This window comes from Etheostoma spectabile, unplaced genomic scaffold, assembly GCF_008692095.1.
Source record: "Etheostoma spectabile isolate EspeVRDwgs_2016 unplaced genomic scaffold, UIUC_Espe_1.0 scaffold00018480, whole genome shotgun sequence".
NCBI lineage: Eukaryota > Metazoa > Chordata > Actinopteri > Perciformes > Percidae > Etheostoma > Etheostoma spectabile.
Window position 1 is genome coordinate 43,946 of NW_022604277.1, and position 27,559 is coordinate 71,504.

Sequence of the window (27,559 nt, forward strand, 5' to 3'; positions counted from 1 at the left end):
CACAGCGTCCGCCTAACCCGGCCCACCTGCTTCTCGTCATAGTTGTCTGATTTATCTATCATATAATCAAGCATATAATAAACTAAAGGGAGACTTGGCATACAGCCCGATCCGGTTGGGGAGAGTTCTAGCCTGACCAGCCCCCTCTCTTTACCCTGTCTCTCTTGGTTATGCTTTGATAAAGCTTATAGTTAGGGCATAGAATTGAATATTGTTAGGGAGTGAGGAGTCGCAGCGTCCGCCTAACCCGTCCCACCTGCTTCTTGTCATAGTTGTCAGATTTATCTATCATATAATCAAGCATATAATAAAACTAAAGGGAGACTTGGCATACAGCACGATCCGGTTGGGGAGAGTTCTAGCCCGACAAGGCTCCTCTCTTTACCCTGTCTCTCTTGGTTTTGCTGTAATAGTTTTAGACAGCTGGGGACTTCCTTTGACACACTGAGCTCCTCTCTCATCTATCTTCATATCCCCTATCTTCCTATCTTTTCATTTATGTGCATCCATGTCCCAGAAATGCGTGTTACTAACCTAGCTCTGGGGAGTCAATCCCCGGAGTCCTTATGTTCTTTTTTCCCCAGCATGTTCCCTCGGATCAGGGATGCTCCAAAATCATGGTAGCACCTGCTGTTTCTTGTAATGCCACACAGTGCCCTGCTATGCCATGTACTACTACAAAGAACTGCTACAAACAACTATTTTTTCTATTTTTGTTATTTCCACTAACCCCAACCGGCCCGTCAGACACCGCCTACCAAGAGCCTGGGTGTGTCCGAGGTTTCTGCCTAAAAGGAAGTTTTTCCTCGCCACTGTCGCACTGTTGCTAGCTCTGGAGGAAACTACTAGAACTGTTGGGTTCTTGTAAATTCTGGAGTGTGGTCTAGACTTACTCTATCTGTAAAGTGTCTTGAGATAACTCGTTATGAATTGGTACTATAAATAAAATTGAGTTGAAAAATATTGAATATTGCTCCTCTCTAAAAGCTGAAAAAACTTTGCGTGGGAATTTGGCCTTCTTATACTTCCTCAAGAAATACAGTCATTCTTGAGCTTTCTTCATCATTTTTTTATGTTCACTTGCAGAATATTTAAGTTTAGTTGAAAGCAAACTTTGTTCTTAATCTGTTATTTTATGCAAATTATAAATTAATCAATTTATGTTATTAAAATGTTTAGATTATGTTCACTTGCTTGTTGTCTATTACACACACTAGAGCCACACCCCCCACTGGACTGTAGGCCTATATGTGACATTTTTAAATGTCACATTTTTTTAAATTTGTGAGTGTTACAGTCAACTCCTAAAACTGTTCACGCAGTATAATAGCAAACATGGAAATCAGACAAACATTATGAGGAGAAAGAGCTCATTTTGGTGAGTAGGCTATGCCTTAAGCAGCAGGGCTAAGAAACGGGATTTGTGAAAGCACAGTTATAATGAAAATAATAGAAAGTGTTTAGCTTTCCAAAATCCCAGAACATAAAACTTAAATTCTATATTATCTCTAAATGACAGTAGCTCGCACACAGCAGGCATGGTGCGACACCTACTGGTCTGTTTTTGTAATCGATTTGAACTGCCCTAAAGGGTCCATATGTGGTGGAAACCACATAAAATATTAATTTAATTGTATAATATAGCGCGAACAGTAACAACTCTGCGCACACAAGTTCTTGTGTGGGAGTAGTGGGATTTGGTGCTGGCAATAGAGTCCTTGTAACGTAGGATGTGGTTGTTATCAAGATGGCGCCGCGGATGGCCGCCTCTGGACTACGCTCCATTGTGCTTTTCATGTTTTTGTTTATTTTTGTCTGTTTTCTGCCAACATTCTCTGGTAACATTTACCAGAGATGAGCTCTTAAATATAGGACGTTCAACTCTTCATATTTTTCCACCGTTTTTTTCCGAACCTGGAACTTTCTCGGCGTTATTAGTTGGAGGCGCAGCAGCTCTCTATGGGATCCACCGGAGACGCCGGAGGGGGAAACGCGCTGGTGCGCTTGTTAAATTAAGGCAGCGGGGCTTTCGCACCGCGCTCCCCTCCATCCACCTGGCGAATGTCCGCTCTCTGGCCAACAAAATGGATGAACTGCTGCTCCTCAACAAAACCAACTCAGACTTTTGCAGATCTGCCGCCCTCTGCTTTACCGAATCCTGGCTCAGTCCGCGCATCCCGGACAGCGCACTTATCCTCCCGGGATTCAATCTCTACCGGGCGGATCGCGTACAGGAGCTCCTGGGGAACATCACATCCAGCACATGGACTATCAGCACTGGCGCCCCCCAGGGGTGTGTGCTCTCCCCACTGCTTTTCTCCCTCTACACCAATGACTGCACCTCAGGAGACCCATCTGTTAAACTCCTGAAGTTTGCTGACGACACAACCGTCATCGGCCACATCCGGGACGGTGATGAGTCGGCCTACAGACGGGAGGTGGATCAGCTGGCTCTCTGGTGCAGTCAGAACAACCTTGAGCTCAACACGCTCAAAACTGTGGAGATGAAAGTGGACTTCAGGAAGAGACCCCCCACTCTTCCCCCCATCACCATACTCAACAGCCCTGTGTCTGCTGTGGAATCCTTCAGGTTTCTGGGATCCACTATATCCCAGGACCTGAAGTGGGAGCCCAACACAGTCACCATCATTAAAAAGGCCCAGCAGAGACTGTACTTCCTGCGCCAGCTCAGGAAGCTCAACCTGCCTAAGGAGCTGCTGGTCCACTTCTACACAGCCATCATCCAGTCTGTCCTCTGCACGTTCATCACTGTCTGGTTTGGATCTGCCACCAAAAAGGACCGGAGCAGACTACAATGGACAGTTAGGACTGCAGAAAGGATCATTGGTGCCAAACTGCCCTCCGTCCATGACCTATACACATCCAGAGTCAGGAAACGGGCAGGAACCATCACTACAGACCCATCTCACCCCGGACACAACCTGCTCCAGCTTCTGCCCTCTGGTAGGCGCTACAGAGCACTGTACGCCAAAACCAACAGATTCAGGAACAGTTTCTTCCCACAAGCCATCTCTCTGATGAACAGCTGACTCCTGACCCACAGTGTCAGGTTCAGTTCTGGTCCATAACCCAGTAACACTGTCTATACAGCACCTGTTTACTTGCTCCACTTATTATTCCACTTATTTAGTATTACTCATCATTCCCACTCTCACATCTCAATTATAAATTTTATTATTTATTCATCTTTTCATTTCCTATTTTTCAGAACTGTTCATATGTTCATACTGTTCATATTTTAATATAATAACATAATACTATTTTATCCCAGTACCCTTGCACTACGCACATTTAAATAATTGTATTTCATTGCACTCATGCCTCTATATTGTTTCTGTTTAGAGTATGTATATATTGTGTATATATTTGAGTGTATATTTCTGTTTTGGTTGATATGTATGTGTAAGCACAGTGTGAGTAGGATGCTCCAAAGACAAATTCCTCGTATGTGTCCTCATACCTGGCGAATAAAGCCGATTCCGATTCTGATTCTGATTCTGATTCTGATTGTAAATTTCTTTGTGAATAGTGAGACCAGTTTTTCTATGGAGACATTCAAGTTGCCGACCTTTGGCTTTCATGAGACAAAGATCGGGGGTGAACCAAGCGGCGGAGACAGAGAAAGAAACAGATCTGTTTTTCAACGGTGCAAGAGAATTCAGAATATTATGGAGTCCAGTGTTGTAATGAGAGACCAGATCATCAGGGGTGGAGAGATTGTGAGTGTCAGGAAGGCAGAAGGAGTGAATAGTTGAAGTGAGTGTGGCGGGGTTGATATTCTTTGTGTTCCGAAATGAAATAAGGCGTGGTATTTTTGAGATGGAGAGATGGAGTTTCACTGTAAATGAGAGGAGAAAATGGTCAGTTATAGGGAGTTCATCTGCTGTAAGGTCAGACAGGGTTACAACCAGAGCAGCAGATTAAGTCCAGAATATGTCCTTTGGAGTGTGTCGGAAAAGTGGTATGTTGCTGACATCCAAAACTGTCTAAGCAGGAGATGAAGTCTTTGGTGAGAGGCAGGTTGATATTGTCCATGTGGATATTGAAATAACCCAGCAGTATTATGTTTGGTGAGAGAGAGGATAAGTGGGTAAGGAAAGCAGCAAAGTCATTTAAAAAAATCACTACTCAGTTTAGGGAAGCAGTAGACAGTAGCAATGATGGTTGGAGTGGGACCAGACAACAGATTCAAAGGAGCTGAAGACAGGCTTTGAATCCCAGAGTTAGCTCTCTGCAGGTTATTTAAGCAACAAGCATTCCTGGGTGGACTTGAACCACCATCCTTTCAGTTAACTGCTGACTGCGCTGACCTATTGCGCCACAGAGACTGCGCCTGTTTGATGTTTTATGAGCAGGAGCTCAATCTTAAAACTACAAGCATTTCCTTTATGGCTATAGTAAGTAAATAGTATGTGCTTTATACAAGTTATAATATTCATTATGTTTTTTTACATATAGGACATACAGATAGAAACTGTTTTAGACAACAGAAATGTGAATCACAGATTTTCCAGCCCCCGATCCTAAACAGCAGAGCAGAGTGGCGCAGCGGAAGCGTGCTGGGCCCATAACCCAGAGGTCGATGGATCGAAACCATCCTCTGCTAATTCTTATTAAGTCTAATTCTAATCTGTTGATGTTTAACAAAGCATCTGTGTCTGAAATGAAATGTCTCCCCCTGCTGAAGAGTAAACTTAACGGCATGTGAAGTTTATTTCATCCATAAAAATGGAAACTACTCATACCTGCTGTAACACCCATAAAAAGGACCTAAAGGCCAATGCCACGGGTCCCTGGAACCCGAGGGACAAAGTCAAGGTTCCCCTGGACCCGAAGGCCAATGCCACGTGTCCCAAGGACCCATAAGGCCAATGCCACGGGTCCCCTGGACCCGAAGGACAATGCCACGGGTCCTTGGGACCCGCAAGGCCAATGCCACGGGTCCTATGGATCCGAAGGTCAACGTCAAGGGTCCTATGGACCCGAAGGACAATGCTACGGGTCCTTAGGACCCAAAGGACAATGTAAAGGGTCCTATGGACCCAAAGGACAATGTAAAGGGTCCTATGGACCCAAAGGGTAATGTAAAGGGTCCCCGGGACTCTTAATCTCAGGGTCGTGGATTCGAGCCCCATGTGAGGCGGTGGTGTTTTAGAGAGTGTGAATAAATGAGTTCTGCACCGTATAATGTGGCTGTATTGGGGCAGATCGTCTGTCAATCGCAAGATTAGCAGTTCCATCCCAGTGTTAAAATCCCTGTAATTTACCAGACAAAAATGTGCCTACATTCTACAATCATGGCCTGTGCTGACCTCCTGTTCCTCAGATCAAACTGAAGTCTGGTGACAATGCATGTTCAAATTCTAAAACTTCAACCTATTGTTCTAGAACTGCAGCTTAACATTCTAGAACTACAATGTTTCATTTTAGAACTGTAATTAACATTGTAGGACCGCAACTCTTAAAATTCTACAACTTCAACCTATTGTTCAAGAACTGCAACTTAACATTCCAGAACTGCAAGTTAACATTCTTGAAGTTTGACCTAACATTCTAGATCGACAGCTTAACATTCTAGAAATTAAACCTAACATTCTAGAACTACAAATAACATTGTAGAACTGTATGTAACATTTTAGAACCATAATTCTTAAAATTCTAAAACTACTACCTAATGTTCTACAACTGCAACTTAACATTCCAGAACTGCAGCTTAACATTCTTGAACTTAAACCTAACTTTCTAGAACTGCAGCTTACCATTCTAGAACTACAATGTAACCTTTTAGGACTATGAGCAACCTTTTGGGAACGCAACTTATACAATTTCTAAAACTTCAACCTATTGTTCTTGAATTGCAGCTCAAATTTCTAGAATGAAAGCTTAACTTTCTAGAACTGCATCTTAACATTCTAGAACTTCATCATAACATTCTAGAACTGCCAAGTAACATTCTAGAACTGTAACATTTCAGAAGTTTTAAGTAAAATTTTGGGACCGCAACTTAAAGCTTGAGAAGTGCCCGGCTAGCTCAGTCGGTAGAGCATGAGACTCTTAATCTCAGGGTCGTGGGTTCGAGCCCCATGTTGGGCGGTGGTGTAGAAAAAGAAGTTGATATGTATATCAACTTAAGTAGACCTTGTGGTGCAACGGCAGACTGTCAGTAGAAATAAACCTGGTGTTATGGTAAGCGTACCTGACTCATTTCAGACTTTGTTTTCCTGTGCTGGTAGTTTGTTGCTGCTCAGTTCAGTTTGCTAGATTTGATATTGTAGCGGCTAACTGTCCGCTAAACACTTATTCTCGTTAAGTTCTGCCTAAGCACTCACATATCTTTTCATTTTTCAGCGACATTTGTTAAATAACAGCTGTTTTTAACGCTTGGTAGCTAACGCTACCGTACTTTAGCTTAGCTGCTAGCGACTTTAGCCTAGCAGTTAGTTATGTTGACCCCCTCTCCTACTTTCTCCTGCTCGATGTGTGAGATGTTTAGCTACTCCTCTGCATCCTTTAACGGCAATGGCGTGTGTAACAAGTGTAGTTTATTTTTGGACGTGGAGGCGAGGCTTAGTGAGTTAGAAGTCCGGATCCGCACCATGACAGATCAGTTGTTAGTTACTGTAGCTAACCCCCCCTCGGCAGTCGGCGCGGGCCGGCCTGAGCCTGAGTTAGCCTCTGGTAACCCTTCCTCGCGAACTCCGGAGCAGCCAGGACATAGTGCTTGGGTTACAATGCGAGGACGAGGAAGAGACAGTCGTAAGCTTTCCAAGGCGTCGGACCGCCACCAGCCTGTTAGCGTTTCTAACAGATTTGCCCCACTCAGCAACACACCCGCTGAGAAACAAACTGATTATCGGCAGCTCCATTTTGAGAAACGTGAAGTTAGCGAAGCCAGCAGCCGTAGTTAAGTGCATCCCGGGGGCTAGAGCGGGCGACGTTGAGTCTTATCTAAAACTGCTGGCTAAGGATAAACGTAAATACAGCAAGATTGTTATTCACGTTGGCGTTAATGACTCCCGGTTACGGCAATCGGAGGTTACGAAGATCAATGTTGAATTGGTGTGTACATACGCGAAGTCAATGTCGGACACCGTAGTTTTCTCTGGACCCCTGCCAAATCTCACCAGCGATGACATGTATAGCCGCATGTCGTCATTTCGCCGCTGGCTATCGAGGTGGTGTCCAGATAATGATGTGGGCTTTGTGGATCACTGGCAGTCTTTCTGGGGAAGACCTGGTCTGATTCAGAGAGACAGCATTCACCCCACTTGGGATGGAGCAGCTCTCATTTCTGGAAATCTTGACAAGTTTATTAGTGGACCTAATCCTTGACAATCCATGGTTGGGACCAGGAGGCAGAGTCCCAGTCTAACACACTTCTCTGCTCCTTTACTCCAGGTGTTACCTAGTAAAAATCCCATAGTGACGGTGTCTGCCCCCCGACCATTAAAATTATTTAAATCAAAGGTAAACAGAGGAGGAGCTGTGCATGAAAACCTCATAACAATTAAAACCACAAGTGCAATAGTGTAAAAGAATAGGAGAATTAAATATGGACTCTTAAACATCAGATCTCTCACTTCTAAAGGTGTACTAGTAAATGAATTAATATCAGATTCTAATATTGATTTATTTTGTCTTACTGAAACCTGGCTGGGTGATGGAGAATGTTAGTCTAAATGAATCCACCCCCCCCCAATCATATTAATACTCACATTCCTCGAGGCGCAGGCCGAGGAGGTGGAGTTGCAGCCATCTTCGATTCTAGTCTACTAATTAGCTCTAAACCTAAACTAAATTATGACTAATTTGAAAGTCTTGTTCTTAGTCTTTCACACCCAAGTTGGAAATCAATGCAACCAATTCTATTTGTTATAGTGTACCGAGCACCTGGTCCATACTCTGAATTCTTATCCGAATTTGCAGAGTTTCTGTCAAACTTAGTGCTAAAAACGGACAAAGTTATTATTGTAGGGGATTTTAATATTCATGTGGACGATGACAATGATAGCCTTAGCACTGCATTTATCTCTCTTTTAGATTCTATTGGCTTCTCTCAAAGTGTTCACAAACCTACTCACCTTTTTAATCACACCCTCGATCTTGTTCTGGTATATGGTGTTGAAATTGAACATTTAATAGTGTTCCCACAGAATCCCTTTCTATCTGACCACTGTTTGATAACTTTTGAGTTTATACTGCTGAACTACACGCCGTTAGGCAAAACCTCCTATACAAGATGTCTATCTGATAGTGCTGTAGCTAAATTTAAGGATGCGATTCCGTTAGCATTTAATTCATTACCAAATCACAAAGTAACTGAGGACTCCTATGCCATTAGTCCCTCCCAAATCAATCATTTTGTTGATAGTGCAGCAGGCTCGCTACGAATGACTCTTGACTCTGTTGCCCCTCTAAAAAAGAAGATAATAAAACAAAGACGGTTAGCTCCATGGTATAACACTGAAAGTCGCAAATTAAAGCAAATATCGCGGAAACTTGAGAAGATCTGGTGCTCCACCAAACTGGAAAATTCTCGTTTAATCTGGCAAGATAGTCTTAAAACGTATAGGAAGGCCCTCCGTAATGCCAGAGCAGCGTACTACTTGTCATTGATAGAGGAAAATAGGAACAACCCCAGGTTTCTTTTCAGCACTGTAGCCAGGCTAACAGAAGGTCACAGCTCTACTGAGCCAAGTATTCCCATAGCTCTTAGTAGTAACGACTTTATGAGATTCTTCAATGATAAAGATATAACTATTAGAAGCAAAATTCACCAAGACCTGCCTTTAACTGGCACTGACTTATCTCTAAACTTAGGAACTTCAGAAACAGCTGTAAAACCAGATATATGTTTAGACTGCTTTGCTTCACTTGATCTTTATCAATTTAATTCAATTGTTTCTTTATCTAAACCATCAACCTACCATCATCCCATCCCAACTAGGCTACTTAAAGAAGTTTTATCATTAGTCAACACTTCTCTACTAGATATAACCAATCTATCTTTATTAACAGGCTATGTACCACAGCACTTTAAAGTAGCTGTAATTAAACCTCTTCTGAAAAAGTCCAACCTTGATCCAGATGTTTTAGCCAACTATAGACCTATATCCAACCTTCCACAGCTGTGTGACTTTCTGCATAGCAACAGCTTATTTGAGGATTTTCAGTCAGGATTTAGAGTTCATCATAGCACAGCCACAGCACTTGTGAAAATTACTAATGACCTCCTAATTGCATCAGAAAAAGGACTTATTTCTGTACTGGTGTTATTAGATCTTAGTGCTGCATTTGATACCATTGACCATCATATCATATTACAGAGACTGGAATATTTATTTGGCATTAAAGGGACTGCTCTAAGCTGGTTTAAGTCTTATTTATCAGATCGATCTCAGTTTGTTCATGTTAACGATGAATCCTCTGTGCACGCCAAAGTTAGTTATGGAGTCCCACAAGGATCTGTGCTCGGTCCAATCCTGTTCACTTTATGTATGCTTCCTTTAGGCAATATTATCAGGAAACACTCCATAGACTTTCATTGTTATGCAGACAATACTCAATTATATCTATCGATCAAGTTGGATGAAACTAATCAGTTAGCTAAACTTCCAATGTGCCTTCAGGATATTAAAACCTGGTTGACCTGTAATTTTCTAATGTTAAACTCAGATAAAACTAAAGTTATTGTTCTGGGCCCCAAGCACCTCCGTAACACATTATCCAAAAAGATAGATACCCTGGATGGCATCACCCTGGCCTCCAGCACCACTGTGAGGAATCTTTCACCTACATACATGTCCTTTAATTGTCACATAAAGCAAATTTGCAATTGTGCAAAAGAATAGGAGAATTAAATGTGGACTCTTAAACATCAGATCTCTCTCTTCTAAAGGTGTAATAGTAAATGAATTAATATCATATTCTAATATTGGTTTATTATGTCTTACAGAAACCTGGCTGGGTGATGGAGAATATCAGTGATCACGCGGTGGAACCGGAGTATTGGAGTCCCGTCCATACAACCGATGGATATGATCAAAACCTGTATACAGCCCAACCACTTACTAATCACATCACTGGAAAGTCAGCATTACTACAGGGTCCTGACAGGGTAGTGGATGTCAATTTTTTTAAATGGACAGTAAACTGCCAGAATGTGATTTGCTACTTTTCATGGGCTGTCAACAACCTTTCCAGCAGTTATATCATGATTCATCTCACCATGGAAATCATAATCTCTTGAGTCATCTCCCTTTTAGAGTGTCTACCATTGTGTCACCAGCAAAACAGAGCTAGCAGAGGATGGTTTTGAACCATCAACCTCTAGTTTGTGGGCCAGCCCACTTTCACTGCGCCACTCTGCTGAAAACCACCCCAGATGGGACTCGAACCCACAATCCCTGGCTTAGGAGGCCAGTGCCTTATCCATTAGGCCACTGGGGCTTTACATCACCCAAACTCAACAGTTTAGGAGAAATACATATACAGTTCTGGAGACATAATGAAACAGTAACCTTGACCTCTATGGGGCGCCGTTTGTAAAGCGGCTCGTGCTGAAAATAACAGCAACATTTTGTCACATTTAGCTTTAAATAAGGTTTAAAAAACTGGTATGAAATTTTGAGGGTCACTTTCTTGCACATTTACAACAATATTTGTCAACTTGGAAATATTTTAAATAGTTAAATCCAAATATTAAATGTTACACCTAAATGTTAAATCTAAATGCTAAATCTAAATGTTAAATCTTAATCTTAATGTTAAATCTAAATCTAAATCGAAATATTACATCTAAATATTAAATCTAAGTCTAAATGTTAAATCGAAATCGAAATCGAAATGTTAAATCTAAATATTAAATCTAAATCTAAATGTTGAATCTAAATCTAAATCTAAATGTTAAATCTAAATCTAAATGTTAAATCTAAATCTAAATATTAAATCTAAATCTAAATGTTAAATCTAAATCTAAATGTTAAATCTAAATCTAAATCTAAATGTTTCGGGTGAAACTAAATATTTAGCTAATATGCAAATTAAATGTCGGTAACCGGAAGTACCAAAATAAAAGCTCGAGGAGGTCAGTGTATGTTTATAGTGTCAAATAACGAATAAAAATCATCTCATCGGGAGATATGGACTCTTGAATTTGGATAACCGTGAAAATAACTACCTAAAATAATAAACACAGTTGGGGAAAACTGTATTTGAAGGGTACTTTGAGTTTTTAGTGTAACTTTTATGAATGGTGTGGGAATTACAGCCACTATAGCCAGCCACGGGGGGGCTCACTTTGACTGGTCTGTCACGTTCGATGGATGTAGGTTGCCCGTTGTTCATTTAGACTTACCAGCAACATTGTTATGATACAAACCTGCTTGAAAAACAGCCACAATTCTTTTTAAAGACTTGTGCATGGAAAACACATTAAAGTGTCTGAAGTGTTCAAGCATGTCAAATGGACAACTCATCTAGCAGAATGTGCAACTCTACACCTGAACAGGGACTTGAACCCTGAACCCTCAGACTAAAAGTCTGATGCTCTACCGACTGAGCTACCCAGGCTTCTAAAACTACTGGCTGTGGAAAAAACAATCTGCTTAACTACAGATTAAAGTGCAAGTAAATGAAGACCATTAAGCTGTTTCCATGATCACAGTCTTCTGGACAGCAGGAGGGTAGACCATAATTTGCACAATGCTTGAGAACACCAAATGTTATTGCACAAACTGGTTGAAAATTAGCTAAATTGGACCAAACGGTTAAAAAGCTCAAAGTCACAACTCATCATGGCCACTAGCAGACTGTGAAAATCCAGCAAACCTGCATGACAGATGACGATAGCGAGCACTTCATACATATCACACAATCAAGCTGTTGCCTTACCAGGGACTTGAGCTGTGGTATTCTTCTTCGCTGAAAACGTTGATAACCTGATGCAATTTTACGGCTTCAGACAAAAAAACTTCATTGCTGGTTGGTACAATAAAACAACTCTCCCTCTTGATCAGCTTCCTCTTGACGGGAAAAATCCACCAGATGACTTGCCATCCAAGCAGGGAGATCAGCACAGAGATTTGGGTGCTAACAAGACGGATGTAGGTTCCCCATTGTTCATTTAGAGATAGCACCCGCATTGTTATGATGCAAACCTGCATAAAAAACAGTCACATTTCTTTTTAAAGACTTGTGCATGTTACTTAAATGATACAATGTCTGAAAGTTTTAAGGATTGCCAAATTGTACAATTTATCATGGCAGCAAGCAAAATGTGCAACTGTACGCCTGAACAGGGACTTGAACCCTGGACCCTCAGAATAAAAGTCTGATGCTCTACCGATTGAGCTACCCACACTTCTAAAAATAAAAGAGGGCTGTGGGAAAAAGAAGTGCCGTTATTGCTTCCTAAAACCAACCGTCCCGTTGTTGTCCCGCGTGTCATGGTTAACACAAATATGCCCATTTCGTGCAAGGGCTAATCCCGAATATTAGTAAAGGAAAGTTACATTAGCCGGGAATCGGACCCGGGTCTTCCGCGTCGGCACTTGGAAATTCTTTAGCTAAAACGCCCTAAACTGATTCCCATTCATTTCCTATGGTACTGCTAAACCACTACGGATGTAATATATCCTTGGCCACTAGTCTGCGCACTGGAGGCGTTTGGTGCCCTGGAGCAGTTTAGCGAGTGAAGCTTCCGGCCCCTACGCGGGGCCTGTCGCGTATAGGTGGCATTCGCTGACAGCCAATGAAGTTGCAGCATTATTAGTGCTGTCCGAGGTGCTGAACCGGACAAATTTTGTTCCTGTATATTTAATAATTATTATCTGGACGCAGGTTCGAATCCCAGTTGGGGCTATGTCTGTGATGCAGTATTAAAGATAAATAAGTATTTATTAATTAGAATTTTTTATCTTAAGTCAAGTAAATACCTTAAACTATTCATTTTAAGGTAGGGTATGATTACAAAAAATACTAAAGCAGAACAAAACTAAAAATATTATAACATATTTGCACTTGACTTACTCATGGCTATTAACCACTTATATGATATTTTTCTTAGTATGTGTAACATTACAATACGTCATACACTTATTGAGACACGTAAATATGGGTCAATGTAATGTCTTGTTTATTAAATACAACAATGACAGTTTTAACACACCAAATCCAATAGTGCAAGGTCACACATAAAACCAAATAATATGTAAAATAAATATGAAATGGTCAAAATATACAGTATATACACACGTAACACCCTCCCTCATTGTCCATCATTTTCCTTTTTTGACCTCCCACCTCTGTCTTTCTGACTCATAAAAAGCAGACTCCTGGAACTCTTTCCAGGACATCTCCTTCTCCATGCCCTGGTCTTTGTAAATAGAAAAGACTTTAGCGGGGCAGTAAATGTACTTCCCTGCTACGCCAGGGAATCCGGTGTGAATGTGAGGACTGTTTGGGCCCTGCTTCAGTTCCATTCTGCAAAACCGACACTTGCGACCTGTGAGCTGGGGCTCCTGTGTGGGGGTCCTTATCCTCTTTTGCTGTCCTCTGTCCTCCACCCTTTTCTTTGTGGCATCCAGTTCCTGCTGAAAGAACTCTGTCTGCGCAAAGTCATTAAAGGGCATTTTTGGGTTTGTCAGACCTTCAGCACCATAGGCTTTAAAAACCTTAGTGGAGCAGTAGAAATACCTGACAGGTCCTTGCTGGTAAAAGAAGTGGATGGAAGAACCATCGTTCTCATACCGCGACTTTGGCTGGCCACAGGAAAGACATGTTTTTGTCTGTGATTTTTTTTGTGCTGGCTGTTGTTGTTGTCGCTGCTGCTGTTTGTCCATTATGTTTCTAACTATTTTCTCAATAGAGTCTTGAGTTAGAGGTGTGGCCTGGGTCTGCACAGGTGGTGGTGGATTAACAACTGTAGCAGACATGGTAACAACTGGCACACTGGTGGTCTTACTCCCCTTAGTCAGAGAGTGCCAGAGTTCCTGCCTGTCTTGCAGTTTTTCTGGGCTGGTATTTAAAGAGGAGCTGGTGTTTAACAGTTTGCTGAGGTGCTTTAAATACTGTGCAATGTGTAGTTTGGTTGTTGGGTGGAGCATGCTGTTTGGGTCTTTACACGAGTTGTAAACTAGACCAGCATAGTCCTGGTCTACAAGCTTGAGCATGTCCTTCTGGCCACGGTGTTTATGAAGAAGGTCGTCAATAGCCTTTTTCATAGGGGTTGGCCAGCGCTTGTGGTCCAACACAAACACCCTTCCACCTGTCTTCACCGGTCCAGTGCGAGCACCACTTGGTGAGGAAAGGAAGGGGAGAGACAGCGGACTTCTGATTTCTATAACAACAAAAGACAGAGTCCAATGAGTCATTCTGGCCCAAAAAAGGATAAAACCAACAAACCACAAAACGATTCATACACTTGGGTGAAATCTCACTTTCCAGTTGGTAAGTGTGTTTAGACAATGGCTGATGGATGATTATGTTTATGTAAAGGTCTATGCAATAACACATTTCATAAAGTTCTCATATTATCTCCTCTCTAAGAAACAAAAGATGCAACTCATTTAAAAAAGGCTATTAATATGATTGAAACCTAGGTACTGCTACTGAGGTTTTGTCCACCACCTTGTCTGTCTAACTGTCTGTCTAAGTGTTTACCTGGCTCTGTCTGCGGCTCTGGGGTTGTACTTGGAGCGTCATCTGGTTTAACATCAGCAGGAGGGCATGCAGCAAACTGAAACAGCGTGGGTAGTGACCTGGAGGATGACTGTGGAATCTCAGCCTGGGCAGTGGGTGGGCTGCTTTGAGGAGGGGGATTCAAGGCATGGGTTAGGTCTGTCTTGCTCCTGTGTTTATCCCAGTCTAGAGGAACTGGGCGGCAACCAGGCTCAACATATTCCAAGCCAAACTTCTCTCTAGTGTCTGAGCCAGTGAAATGAAAAGCAGCATACTTAACATGCCCCAGCACTCTTTCAGAGACTGCATTTAGTTGTGCCATCAAAGCTGGATCAAAGACACTTGGGAGGTGAACATCTGGCTGTTTGAAGTCCACCAGGCGCTGGTAATTCCACCGTGCCACCCCTGTCATCCCCTGGGCTTGGAACAGCTCTGGGGAGACGCGTGTTCCAGTGACCCACTGAGCCTGATGGAAATGGTATCCCTCTTGCTGTGAAGTGCCTCTGATGGGGATCCACACAGGAACACTAGCACCTTCCCCCTGCACGTGGTTTAGCTGCAGTGTTCCTCCGTGCCTGTACAAGATCCCACCTTCAACCTCAGGATCACTCAGGCACCTGCGCAAGATGTGTACGCGCTGAATCCGCCATGTCTTCAGCATTGAAGGCTTGAAGAGAGGAGCACCATTTGGATCAGTTGGGAGGTAAAAGTGCTGGAAAACTCCCTCAACTCTCTTGACAAGCTCTTCAGGCTGTGGAATTCTGTTCCTGCAGTGCTCACGAATGTGTGCCTTTGTTGGGTTGGCAGGCTGAATTCCACGGAAGACATATGCCTCTTTAAGCCTTTGCAGGTCTTCCTGATCCACCACTGAAAAGGCTGCCAACAGGAACTGAGCAAAGGAACTGTAGAGAGGATGATGCTCTGACAAACACTCACGGAGGAACCGCCTCAAACAGTGAAACAAGTCCAGCTTGATAACAATGTTTTCATTGTAGTGTGATCTTGATGCACAGGTGTTCAGCAGGTCACCAGTAGTGGCATCAGCAACAATAACGTGGTTTTCCAAGCATCCCAGTTCATCTGCTCTCCTGTGTAAGATTCTGCAACCTTAAATGCTGCACAGCAATCCCTGAAAGAAATAGAGGAACAGTATAGCCGTTCATGTTAAAGCAGTGATATTATTAGCAAATTATGAAAAATTACAAGCAATGTATGTTATTAGCTGTTCATGTCACCAATAAAAGCAAAATATATTGTTTATATCTTACCTGTCTAAACACTGGTAGTGTGCCTTCTCTATGCTTGCAGTGCTGTAGCGGTGTGCTAAACCTTCATACATGGTCTTCAGTGACTTTTCTGTATCAGACTGCACCATCACCCATGAAAGGATCATCCAGTGACTGCATATGATGACATGGTCCCAGATGAAAAGGTGACCTTCCTAGCAACTTTCCGTGTGTGGTCTGAGCGGAAAGCCTGTCCAAATGTGCTCTGAAGAAGCTTTGTGATAGCACCCTCCTGGTGTTGGTACTCATGCAGTAGGCAGTCAGTTAGGTAGTGTGCAGACACAGAGATCCCGTTCCAGCCACCTGAATCCCCATACTCTCCAAAGGCAGCTGGCTTGGTTTCCTGTCTTATGAACTGAGTGATGGTTCTAAGGTCATACTTTCCTGCCTCACCATCCATGACGTTCTGGCAGGTGAGCAGGAAGGCCAGGTGAGCACGTTCATATTTCAGGTGCATCATCTCCATGATCTGCTTTGCCATGTCAGTGGGTGAGTTACCTGTGCGCCTGAGCTCGTCCATTACGGATTTACAGATGGCCTTCTTATAGGTCAGTATTGCCGGCAACAGGTTTGTGAACCTCTTTGGAAGTTTTTCCAGCCACACTGCGTTGTCAGCATACCACCTCTTCCGGCAAACCTTACAGCACAGCCTGGAGGAAAAAAGGTAGTACTGTCCAGTGATGCCAACAATCACACGTGGTCTACCAACACCTGCAGAGACAATTTGGGCCTGAGCACACCCTTCAATGCATGGCAGAGTGTCGTTGTTCCTCAGCCTGGCCATTAAGTCATTCTCTGGCTTCCATATAAAAAAGGGATGGAGCTGAAAGTACTTTGGGGATGGAAGATCAGAGATGCTGTCAATTAATTCTGGCTGGGGAGGGAAACGCCACAATGACACCATCTTCATGAGCTTGCGCACAGGAATGAAGCCCGGCCATAGGCCCATCAATTCCAGCTCTGTCTTCATCCAGATCCTCTGCTGCTGAGAACAGTTCCACTGACTGATATCCTGGTCAGAGCCAGGAAGCTGTGGAGGAGGAATGCTGGGGACCCTTGATGGCCTGGGTACTGGCTGACCTAGCAAGACAAGAATAATAGCAAGGCAAATTATTAAGGTGTTGTGTTTGACTTGATTCTATCTTCATGAAATGCACACAATTCAAATAAAAAACATTCAAAAAAACCTTACTTTGAGCTCTCTGTGCAGTTATTGGCTGCAACGCCGGATGACTGGGCTCTGCAGACGTACCAGGAGTAATCACAAGTGCCTCTGACACTGTATAGAATGTTAAGCATTTCTTTATTATTTACAGGTAAGATACAGTAAAAAACAATACAACACTACACTTTACATCTACACTTTAGGCCTTGAATATTAGCAGGCGGTACACTTAAATGTTGGCTTGTCTTAAAACTGTGGAGCAGTATCTGATATACAACAATTAAACATTTTAAAGGATTTACAACAGTTATGATGGATATTTTTTAAATATGCAAATATGGTTAAAATAATACACACCTGGAACTGTTAGAGTCGTCTTTGTTGGCTGAAGACCTGCTGTTGTTGGCATCAGAAACCTCAGCTCATGAGGAAGGGGCACAGGTCTCTTTACAGCTGGCAGGACTTGGGTTGCAAGAAGGGAAGGACAATAACAAAAATTTATAACGGACAAAAGCATAGGGAATATGACAAAGCTTTGAATGGATGAAGTAAACTGTGCATTTACCGTCTTCTTGTGAGCTTTTCAGTTTAGTTAATGGCGCTACAACAGAAAAAGTATGTTCAGTCATTTATATTTTATATTTTTGGCAAAATACAAAAACTTGTGTTAGTAAGTAAAGACACCAATCTTTTACTTCACCTGCTTATCTCAGTCTTATGTAGTGAAACAGACTTTCTTAAAACAATACATAAATAATGTGGTCAGTCATACACATGCATTCATGTATTTAAAGGATTAATATTTAGTAGTCACTCATTAGAATTTAACCTAAGCAGGGGAAGCAACATGACACACACACTAAACATGCAAACACATGCAACACAAAGTGTTAGTAACTACAGCAGATTTACATGTAGTATATAGTTTCATCCACATACGCAAAAGAATGACACTTACCCTCACAATGACTGGTTTCAATTCATAGTCACTAGGACAATAGGTAGAACACTAAAACACAAACATGACCAGAACATGGTCAACATGAGACGGAAAGCTTTAGGTCATGCTTCATATTGGGATAAGAATTCATGGTCCCAGAGTGGTCTGCTGATGCAGGACGCTTTGGTTAAGAACCTCTCTCTGTTCCTGAAGCCGCTGGTGGTCTGGCAGATGATGATGACGGTGCAGAAACAGCTGTAAAACAGAATAAAAAGATATACAGTACATAACATGCATTATACTATATAGAACACAGGATTAATATCAAACAGGCTGAACTTTAAATCATTAAGAATAAACAAATAGACAACTAATGTTCACTCACAGCTTTGCTCATGTTGCTTGGAAGGAGAAATGCTCAGCATCTCTCTCTCCAGCTCTTCATCTTCATCCATCACTGTGATGCAAACAGACAAACATTAGTACTGGCTACGATGACAGCTTGTGCATCTTTTTGACTAAACAAAAGAAAAACAAGACCCACCCATGGCTTCAGCAGGAGCATTTGAGTTATGCGACATTGGAGAGGAGCCAGAAGGTGAGGGCAGCTTCTTCTGCAGGTACTGCTGTAGCTTGTGCATCTTTGTCCCTGAAGCACACCTTTTATTCAGAATAAAGTCTGCATAGCCATCATCCCTGCTGTCCCAAATCTCTCGCCAGGTGTTGTTGGCACGAGAGCCAAACCCGACCAGCTGGTCATCCTCTGATGCTGCTACTGTCACAACCTGTGACCTTGCCTTGTCATAGTCAAGAAGAGACTGGATTTCCTGAAAGCTGAGGGCATAGTTCACAAACGACAGTAAGCTGTCCTTGCTGTGCCCCTCTGCTATAAACACTCCTGCAGCCTCCTCCTTTAGCTTGTTCCTGATTAGGTAGATGGTATACCCCATATCATTTTCAAGAAGCCAGCGGAAGGACTTCCCCTTGTACTTCCCAAACTGCAGGATGTATTCTCCGGCCACCTCACATTTATCTGAGGCGTCCCCTCCTCTCTGACGGACAACACTGAGTGCATTCTGCCTGACCAGCTCCTCCCGTACAGGTGCAGACTTGTCCTGGAGAGAAGGGTTGTCTTTAATGACTTTTGCAGCCTCAGTTGGATCCTGGCGAAGATACCCCAGAGGTCCCTTGCGAAACGTAACACCAATTCTCCCAGGAAAAAAGATTTGTTTCTGCATTTTACCTGTCATGAAGAAAAGTCACGTAATTAGTATATTATTACATCACAGACATTGACCTTTTTAATAAATGTCTTAATAGAGTAGCAATAAAGTGAAAAAAACTGCAGGTTTAAATCTCATCCTTTGCATATTCTTACTGTATTTTCTGTATTTGTACTGTATTTCTTATTTTATATTTCACAATGTTGATGTGTTTGAACTTGATTAAATGCCTGCCATTGTGTATGTCCTGTCAATGAGCTGTGTGTTTGTAAAGGGATGTTGTTAACACTTCAAAGATAGACCCCCTGTGGGTGAAACCCTTTGAACCCCGCAAAGGAAAGAACTTTAAGGAGAAGGGAGCTCAGCTTAGTGAGGAGTCACACCGCCACCTTCATGAGAACTCAACTGTTGACTAAAGTAACATCAAAGTGTGAAGTCTAATCCCAAAACACCCAGAATTAGATGTTCCTTGTTTGATATACTCAGCTTTTAACAATATAAGGCAAATCTGTACATTACATAGTATGTTAGAATAGAAGATATAGTAGCTAGAATATAAATGTATATTATGTAGTCTATACAAAATAAAGCATTTATAATATATAGTAAGTTGTTAATACCCTTAACATATTTTGGTGTTCTCTGGTCTTGTACTTCAGTAACAGTCAAATCTAACAGTAATTATAACAGTGTAAAGACTTTCTGCATTTAAAATATAATAAAAGTACCAAATAAAAGAACCAAGATGTAAACTATTCATTTCAGAAATACATATATTATATATTAGCAGATTATAATTAGTGATGTAATACATGCATACACCACTGTAATGTTGCAGCTGGTAAAGTTGGAGCTGATTTAAACTACTTTATAACCGGTTGGGTAGTTTAATCTATAATACATCATAATGTATGTGTTGATTATAATAATAATAACCTCAACTTGCAAAGCTGTAAAAAACTGTAGAGCAATTAATAAGTAGCCTACAAATCCCTCTGAGATGTGGCATTAGAGTATGAGTAGCAGTATCGTTACAGTTCCAGTAGCCCTCATAAGTAAATGTATATTAATTACATTTCACCACTGGATCTAAACACTAGCTGAGTGTAAAACTGCCAGAAAACAGAAGCCATGTTTAAGCTGCAGAAATACAACGGTGGCTGATAGCGACAGCCGACGTTACGTACACGGCGAAGAAAATACGACGCATTTACATAATTCAAATTAAGAATGTCCATTCATAGTTTGTCATTACATTAGCTGACGTTAGCATCCAACCGGCTGGTAACGTTAAAGCTGAACGGTAACGTTCACGTAGCGCTAAGTTCATGCTAAATTATATGATAATAACTTGAATGAGCATTAACGTTAAGTCACACACTAATGCTTTCGACTATAATGCCAATTTCTACTCACCACTAACATAAATAGACAATAAACAAACACATGAATCAAACCACGGTTTAAGGTTAGCGTTACATTAACTGTAGTAACCATGTAATCCATCTGAAAGTAGCGTTAACATGAACAGTGACTAACTTTATAGCATTCATGTAACGTTAAAATAGAAAACGTCTGACAGGGACAACACAACATTTCATTACACGTTTGGTCATTTAACATCTTTTCATTCATAATCATATAAATAACTTACCTTTAAGCGTAACGTTCAGCGGAGCTCTGTCGGTGTGTGCTGTAAATCCGCTGTCCACAGGAGCACTGAGAGGGGCCGGAAGCTTCACTCGCTAAACTGCTCCAGGGTGAAAACGCCTCCAGTGCGCATACTAGCGGCCAAGGATATATTACATCCGTAGTGGTTTAGCAGTACCATAGGAAATGAATGGGAATCAGTTTAGGGCGCTTTAGCTAAAGAATTCCCGAGTGCCGCGCGGGAGATCGGGGTTCGATTCCCCGACGGGGAGATTTTTCTACCAGCTAACCAATGCAAGGCCTCGAGGAAGTCCCGGCGAACGCGTGGGACTACTCGGGAAAGTGGGCCTTGGCTCAAGCTGTGTTCAGCATGGGAGGAGAACTCCTGATCCTAAATGGGAATATTTTCAAGCGATTGAAAGAGCACAACTCCTGGACATGAACAAAACGTCACAGGGTGCCGCAGGAGTTGGGAGGGTGTCAAGTCTAGCCACCTTGCCATTTATGCTCTTTGCAGACTATGTGGTTCATTTGGCTTCATCAGGCATTGATCTACAGCTTCCACTGGGGTGAATCATGAGGGGGAAAGCGTGCCTTGGCTCAGGCTGTGTTCAGCATGGGAGGAGAACTCCTGACCCTAAATGGGAATATCGTCAAGCGATGGAAAAAGCATATCTACTGGACATGAACAGCACCTCACAAGGCGCAGCAGAAGGTGGGAGAGTGTCAAGTCTGGGCACCTTATAATTCCTCTTCTGCTCTTTCCAGATTATGTTGTTCTGTGGGCTTCATCAAACAGTGATCTACAGCACCCACTGGGGCAGATTGAAGTCCAGTGTCAAGCATTCGTAATCAAAGTCAGCCCCTCCAAATCTCAAAGCTCAGGATTTCTCCCATCGGGTTGGGAGTCAATTGCTGTCCCAAGTGAAGACGTTCTTGTATCTCAAAAGCTTATTTCAAACAGTGCAACTTGTTCCAACACAAAAACCACAATACTACTGAAACTTTGGATGGTCGCCTCCGCCTCTCCCACGGAAGACTGGGGTTTATTTCCCGATGGGGAGATCTGTCTACCGGCTGCTAATTATTTTCTTTATTATCAGGTTGCTTAAAAGAGTCCATAAAGATTCTTCAGCTGATCCAGAATGCTGCAGCACGTGTTCTGATAGGAACCAGGAAAAGAGATCACATCTCTCCTGGTTTGGCTTCTCTGCATTGGCTTCCTGTAAAATCCAGTTTAGAAGTAACAAATGCATGGACTAGTTTTTCTGCATCATTTTTAGACAGGATATTCCTGAATTCCTGAATGTAATGTAATTACTACTTCACTATGGAAATTGATTTTTGCAATATTACATCGGTGAAAAAAAGCAGCACTAATAATCTAATAACACCATTACAGAGATAAGTCCTTTGTCTGAGGCAATTAGACAACTGAACTCTAAATCCTGACTCAAAATCCTCAAATAAGCTGTTGCTATGCAGAAAGTCACACAGCTGTTTGGGGACTGCTTTCTCAAGAATCTTAGAGAGAAATGGAAGGTTGGACATAGGTCTATAGATAGCTAAAACATCTGGATCAAGGTTGGGCTTTTTCAGAAAAAGGTTTAATTACAGATACTTTAAAGTGCTGTGGTACATAGCCTGTAAGTAAAGACAGATTGGTTATAGCTAGTAGAGAACTGTTGACTAAGGGTAAAACTTGTTTAAGTAGCCTAGTCGGGATAGGGTCTTATAGGCAGGGTGATGGTTTAGATGAAGACATAATTGAAATAAATTAATAAAGATCAAGTGAAGCAAAGCAGTCTAACATGTATCTTTCTAAGGTTCCTGTGTTTAGAGATAAGTCAGTGCCAGTTAAAGGCAGGTGTTGGTGAATTTTGCTTCTAATAGTTATAATTTTATCATTGAAGAATTTCATAAAGTCGTTAATGCTGAGAGCTATGGGAATACTTGGCTCAGTAGAGCTGTGGCCTTCCGTTAGCCTGGCTACAGTGCTGAAAAGGAACCTGGGGTTGTTTCTATTTTCCTCTATTAATGACGAGTAGTACGCTGCTCTGGTTATACGGAGGGCCATCCTATAAGTTTTAAGACTATCTTGCCAAATTATACGAGAGTCTTCCAGTTTGGTGGAACGCCAACTCTTCTCAAGTTTCGATATTTGCTTTAATTTGCGTGTTTCAGTGTTATACCATGGAGCTAACCGTCTTGGTTTTATCATCTTCTTTTTCAGAGGGGAAACAGAGGCGAGTGTCATTCGCAGCGAGCCTGCTGCACTATCAACAAAATGATCGATTTGGGAGGGACCGAAATTAGCATAGGAGTCCTCCGTTACTTTGTGACTTGGGAATGAATTAAATGGTGATGGAATCACATCCTTAAATTTTGCTACAGCACTATCCGATAGACATCTTGTATAGAAGTTGTTGCCTACTGGCGTGTAGTTCAGCAGTATAAACTCCAAAGTTATCAAACAGTGGTCAGCTAAAAAGGGATTCTGTGGGAACACTATCAAATGTTCAATTTCAACACCATACACCAGAACAAGATCAAGGTTGAGGTTAAAACGGTGAGTTGGTTTATAAACACTTTGAGAGAAGCCAATAGAATCTAATAGAGATAAACGCAGTACTATGGCTATCATTCTCATCGTCCACAGTTGACCTCGTCCTGCCAGGCCTGTCTCCTGCTCTTGTCCTCCTCTTTAATGGATCCATTGAACCCGTTGAACTCTGAGCTCCAGTGGCGTCTGACTGACTCCGTGAGGTTTTTGTCTCGGGCCCACCTTTCCCTAAGAAGGCGGATCTCTTCATCCTTGAGTTTCTGGTCCTACTTTAGGTTTTTCCTCATGGATCTTTCTGACTGTAGAGCCTTAAAGATTTCCCCCTTCTCCTCCACCAGGCCAGCATTCACTGAGACCAGCTCGTCGTTTTGGTTTTGGACCTCCAGAAGGGCTTTTCTCAGGTCCTCAAGCCGTGCGCTGGTCGCCATGATAGCCACAGAAAATATTTTTGAATACATTTTAACGATATTTCTTGCGGTACTGGAGTATTTTGTACTATTACTGCTGTATTGCAGTTTATAAAAGTGTTTTGAGTTTTGAGCTCTGTTCCAACAAAGATGTGTCTCTTAATGGAGGACAGGGTTCAAGTGAAAGGTTGTGTCTCTCGGTAAGATACAGGGTCTGTGTTCAAAGCCACAGAACGTCATGAAAGGACGTGATGTCACACACTTGTGACAGCACACTGAACCTTCTATATCAGTGTCATTAGAGAATGTGTGATGTCACACATTCTAACCCTTCTATGAATCTTAATCTTCTCCATAAAGGACATACAGGACGCAAATATACTTTTAGTTTTCATAACAATGTAATCTGTAATATTACAGTATAACTCCAAAGAATATTGGAATTAAAAGCAAATAGCAAATAAGCTGTGTGATCAAATGTGATTTTGCACGAGCACAAGACACAATGGCCGCCTTCAGCTACAATGAGAAAGATGGAATTAGGTGCTGATAACGTTACTACGGTGACGTTTCCCGGGTTGTAAACCGTTCAGATGGATAATAAATGAGAATCTGTCTTTAATCACAGAACAACGTGGTAGTACAGTGTGTGTGGGTGTGTGAGTGAGAGATAGAGACAAATATAAAAAGCTTCAAGTAGACTCTAATAATATAATCATATTGCTTCTTCCACTTATTAAAATATCTGACTTTACTGCCACTATCTGTTTCTGCTTCTCTACCATATTTATAGTGTGTGATTTGCATAATACCAACCATAGCCTACATCACATAAAAAACTACCTCTGTCCCTGTTCTGTTTTTAAAGACACAACATTAGGTTTTTCAATCAGATTGATAGTCAAACTGGAAATGTCCCCGTGTTTCTCCATTTTCAGGGATTATGTTCCCAGTTTTGATCTCAGACGTCTGGTGACTTTATATCATATCAGAATATTCTAGTACTGTTCTGTATCATAGCTACATGTATGACCTTTGCACCAAAAGAACGCGGAAAATCAGTTCTGTATTCAGTGAGGTATGATGTATTAAACGCGCTGACACCTCATTGCACCTGCCAAACACGTTCCACTGAGTGGAGCTGGTGACCGATCCAAGATGGCCGCCCCACGGCTCGTCAGCGCCAGTAGGCAGTAGCGGTCGATGCGGCGTCTGCTCTTTATATGTCTATGGTCAAACTATCATCACAGGTTTCATGTTTATAGCATTTACTGTGGCAGACATGTTGCAATTCTCCCACTGAAATGCATTGAGTTTTTACACAAAAACAATAAATGTGGATTATAGCGCCCCCTAAGGGCCAATCTTCCCCAAATTTGGTACAGCGCCTAAAGAAAAAGTGTGTATGCATCTCCTGATCACAGCACATCATACTGTACTGATATTTGGAACATAACTGATAAAAACGTTATTCATTTGACAGAACAATGTGAGAGAAGTGAATGTACTCATTCCCCTTTCAGTTTGACTATCAATCTGATTAAAAAACCTAATGTTGTGTCTTTAAAAACAGAAAAGGGACAGAGGTAGTTTTTTATGTGATGTAGGCTATGATTGGTATTTTACAAATCACACCTTATAAATATGGTAGAGAAGCAGAAACAGATAGTGGCAATAAAGTCAGATATTTTAATAAGTGGAAGAAACAATATGATTGTATTATTAGAGTCTACTTGAAGCTTTTTATATTTGTCTCTCTCTCTCACTCACACACACACACACACACACACACACACACACACACACACACACACACACACACACACACACTGTACCACCACGTTGTTCTGCATCCATCTCCTCCCAGCCCTTGACATTTAGCAGTCCCACTCCCAAAACACACAGACACACAAAGACACACACACACACACTAGGGCTGCACGATATTGACAAAATGTTATATTGCAATATTGATTATGAATACTGCAAAATCAATATGTTTTCTGATATTTTTAAACATATGTAAAATTACAAAAAAGATTCATGACAAATTAAACTAGTTTTCTTACAACAAAAAGTTTATTTCTACTGACAGTCTGCCGTTACGCCACAAGGTCTACTTACTAATGCATATACACATCAACTTTCTTTTTGGTTAATGCATATACACATCAACTTTCTTTTACATTAATGCATATACACATCAACTTTCTTTTAAGCTGCAGTTCTGGAATGTTAAGCTGCAGTTCTAGAACAATAGGTTGAAGTTTTAGAATTTGAAAATGCATTGTCACCAGACTTTAGTTTGATCTGAGGAACAGGAGGTCAGCACAGGCCAAGATTGCAGAGTGCAGGCACGTTTTAGTCTGGTAAATTACAGGAATTTTTCCCCTCGGAAGGAACTGCTAATCTTGCGATTGACAGACGATCTGCCCCAATACTGCCACATTTTACGGTGCAGAACTCAGGCATCCCCACTCTCTAAAATGCCACCACCCAACGTGGGGCTCGAACCCACGAGCCTGAGATTAAGAGTCTCATGCTCTACCGACTGAGCTAGCCAGGCACGTCTCAATTTTGTGTTGCGGTCCTAAAATTTTACTTAAAACTTCTGAAATGTTACAGTTCTAGAATGTTACTTGGCAGTTCTAGAATGTTAGGTTGGAGTAAAAAAGGAGTAGCCTTTTCCAGAGTCCTACTTCAGGGATCAATAAAGAATTTCTGATTCTGATGTAGAGATGGACAGATGACCCAAAACCATAATACTTTTTGCCTAGACATAACAAGAAACAAAAAAAGAGTTGAAGGAGATAGAGTTAAGGAACCTTTTTTCAGGACACCCACATTTTGTCGCTCAATATGGCAGGTATTCTATGCATCCAGGGCCAAATGTTTTACCATTTCATCCACTACGGGCCCCTAAGGAAACGTGGGACTGTGAACGCTTGTTACCCATAGCAACGACAGGTAACAACAAGTGGAAGTACTTCTCTCTTTTTGCCTAATCGCCACTATACGGCCCAGTTTAATCCTGCTGAAATCCTGCAAACAGCTACGATGAGTGTTTATCTGTGTGGATTTTAAAATCTATCTGTCAACCCCGTCTTGCCCGTATTGGATGGAATGATGTCAATTTGCACTTTTTATCTGTTATACATAACAACCTGGATGCAACAAAGAACCCTTTTCTCCTGTTTTGTACACAACCCAAAGTTTTACAAAACAAAAGATAGCTTTCACCGAATCCCTCCGTTAAATCACAGTCAGTAAGTTTACATGTGTTGACAATGAAGAGGCTCACAAAACGCTGTACTTGCAATTGCGTTTCTTGTGCACTTTCATGTCCTCTTAAATACAAAGAACTGCTAAGTTCTTTATTCCAAATAACAACTCTCAGACATTACTTCCAAATGAAAACAATTGTTGTCCGAAGTGGGATTTGAACTCACACCTCCAGTGGGGACTGCAACCTGAACACAGTGCCTTGGACCGCTCTGCCATCCTGCCTGATACAACTGACGTTGAGTGGGACCTGTTTAAAAAATTATAATTATAAATGTCTCAAAACTTATGAAATGGTTAATTAAACGTCATGATACAGTAGGTTCTCAGTCATCCGTGTCAT

The 27,559-nt window shown here is 41.8% G+C and overlaps 2 protein-coding genes and 3 non-coding genes across 7 annotated transcripts; 2 read left to right on the top strand and 3 right to left on the bottom strand.

The window, feature by feature from the left end:
- Nucleotides 1-4,555: 4,555 nt before the first annotated feature.
- On the top strand, nt 4,556-4,627 carry trnam-cau (transfer RNA methionine (anticodon CAU)). Its single transcript has one exon. It is a non-coding gene; the product is annotated as a tRNA-Met (tRNA).
- Nucleotides 4,628-6,041: 1,414 nt separating this feature from the next.
- On the top strand, nt 6,042-6,114 carry trnak-cuu (transfer RNA lysine (anticodon CUU)). The gene has a single exon. It is a non-coding gene; the product is annotated as a tRNA-Lys (tRNA).
- A 4,283-nt stretch (nt 6,115-10,397) lies between these two features.
- Nucleotides 10,398-10,470, bottom strand: trnar-ccu (transfer RNA arginine (anticodon CCU)). The gene has a single exon. It is a non-coding gene; the product is annotated as a tRNA-Arg (tRNA).
- Nucleotides 10,471-13,291: 2,821 nt separating this feature from the next.
- On the bottom strand, nt 13,292-15,745 carry LOC116680498 (uncharacterized). The gene is made up of 2 exons (XM_032509502.1): nt 14,683-15,745; nt 13,292-14,359 (listed from the first exon to the last, which is right to left on the bottom strand). Exons 1-2 carry the CDS (start codon nt 15,359-15,361, stop codon nt 13,299-13,301), a joined length of 1,740 nt encoding a protein of 579 aa, XP_032365393.1. The 5' UTR covers nt 15,362-15,745; the 3' UTR covers nt 13,292-13,298.
- A 310-nt stretch (nt 15,746-16,055) lies between these two features.
- Nucleotides 16,056-18,048, bottom strand: LOC116680499 (uncharacterized). Of its 3 annotated transcripts, XM_032509504.1 has the most exons (5): nt 17,717-18,048; nt 17,509-17,613; nt 17,179-17,265; nt 16,489-17,066; nt 16,056-16,434 (listed from the first exon to the last, which is right to left on the bottom strand). In XM_032509504.1, the coding sequence occupies exons 1-5, from the start codon at nt 17,778-17,780 to the stop codon at nt 16,090-16,092; spliced, it is 1,179 nt and encodes a 392-aa protein (XP_032365395.1). In that variant the 5' UTR covers nt 17,781-18,048; the 3' UTR covers nt 16,056-16,089. The 3 variants fall into 3 exon arrangements, with proteins under 3 accessions (XP_032365395.1, XP_032365394.1, XP_032365396.1); XM_032509503.1 differs by having other exon boundaries at nt 16,056-17,066; nt 17,717-18,044; XM_032509505.1 differs by lacking the exon at nt 17,179-17,265 and having other exon boundaries at nt 16,056-17,066; nt 17,717-18,044.
- Between the last annotated feature and the right edge of the window lie 9,511 nt (nt 18,049-27,559).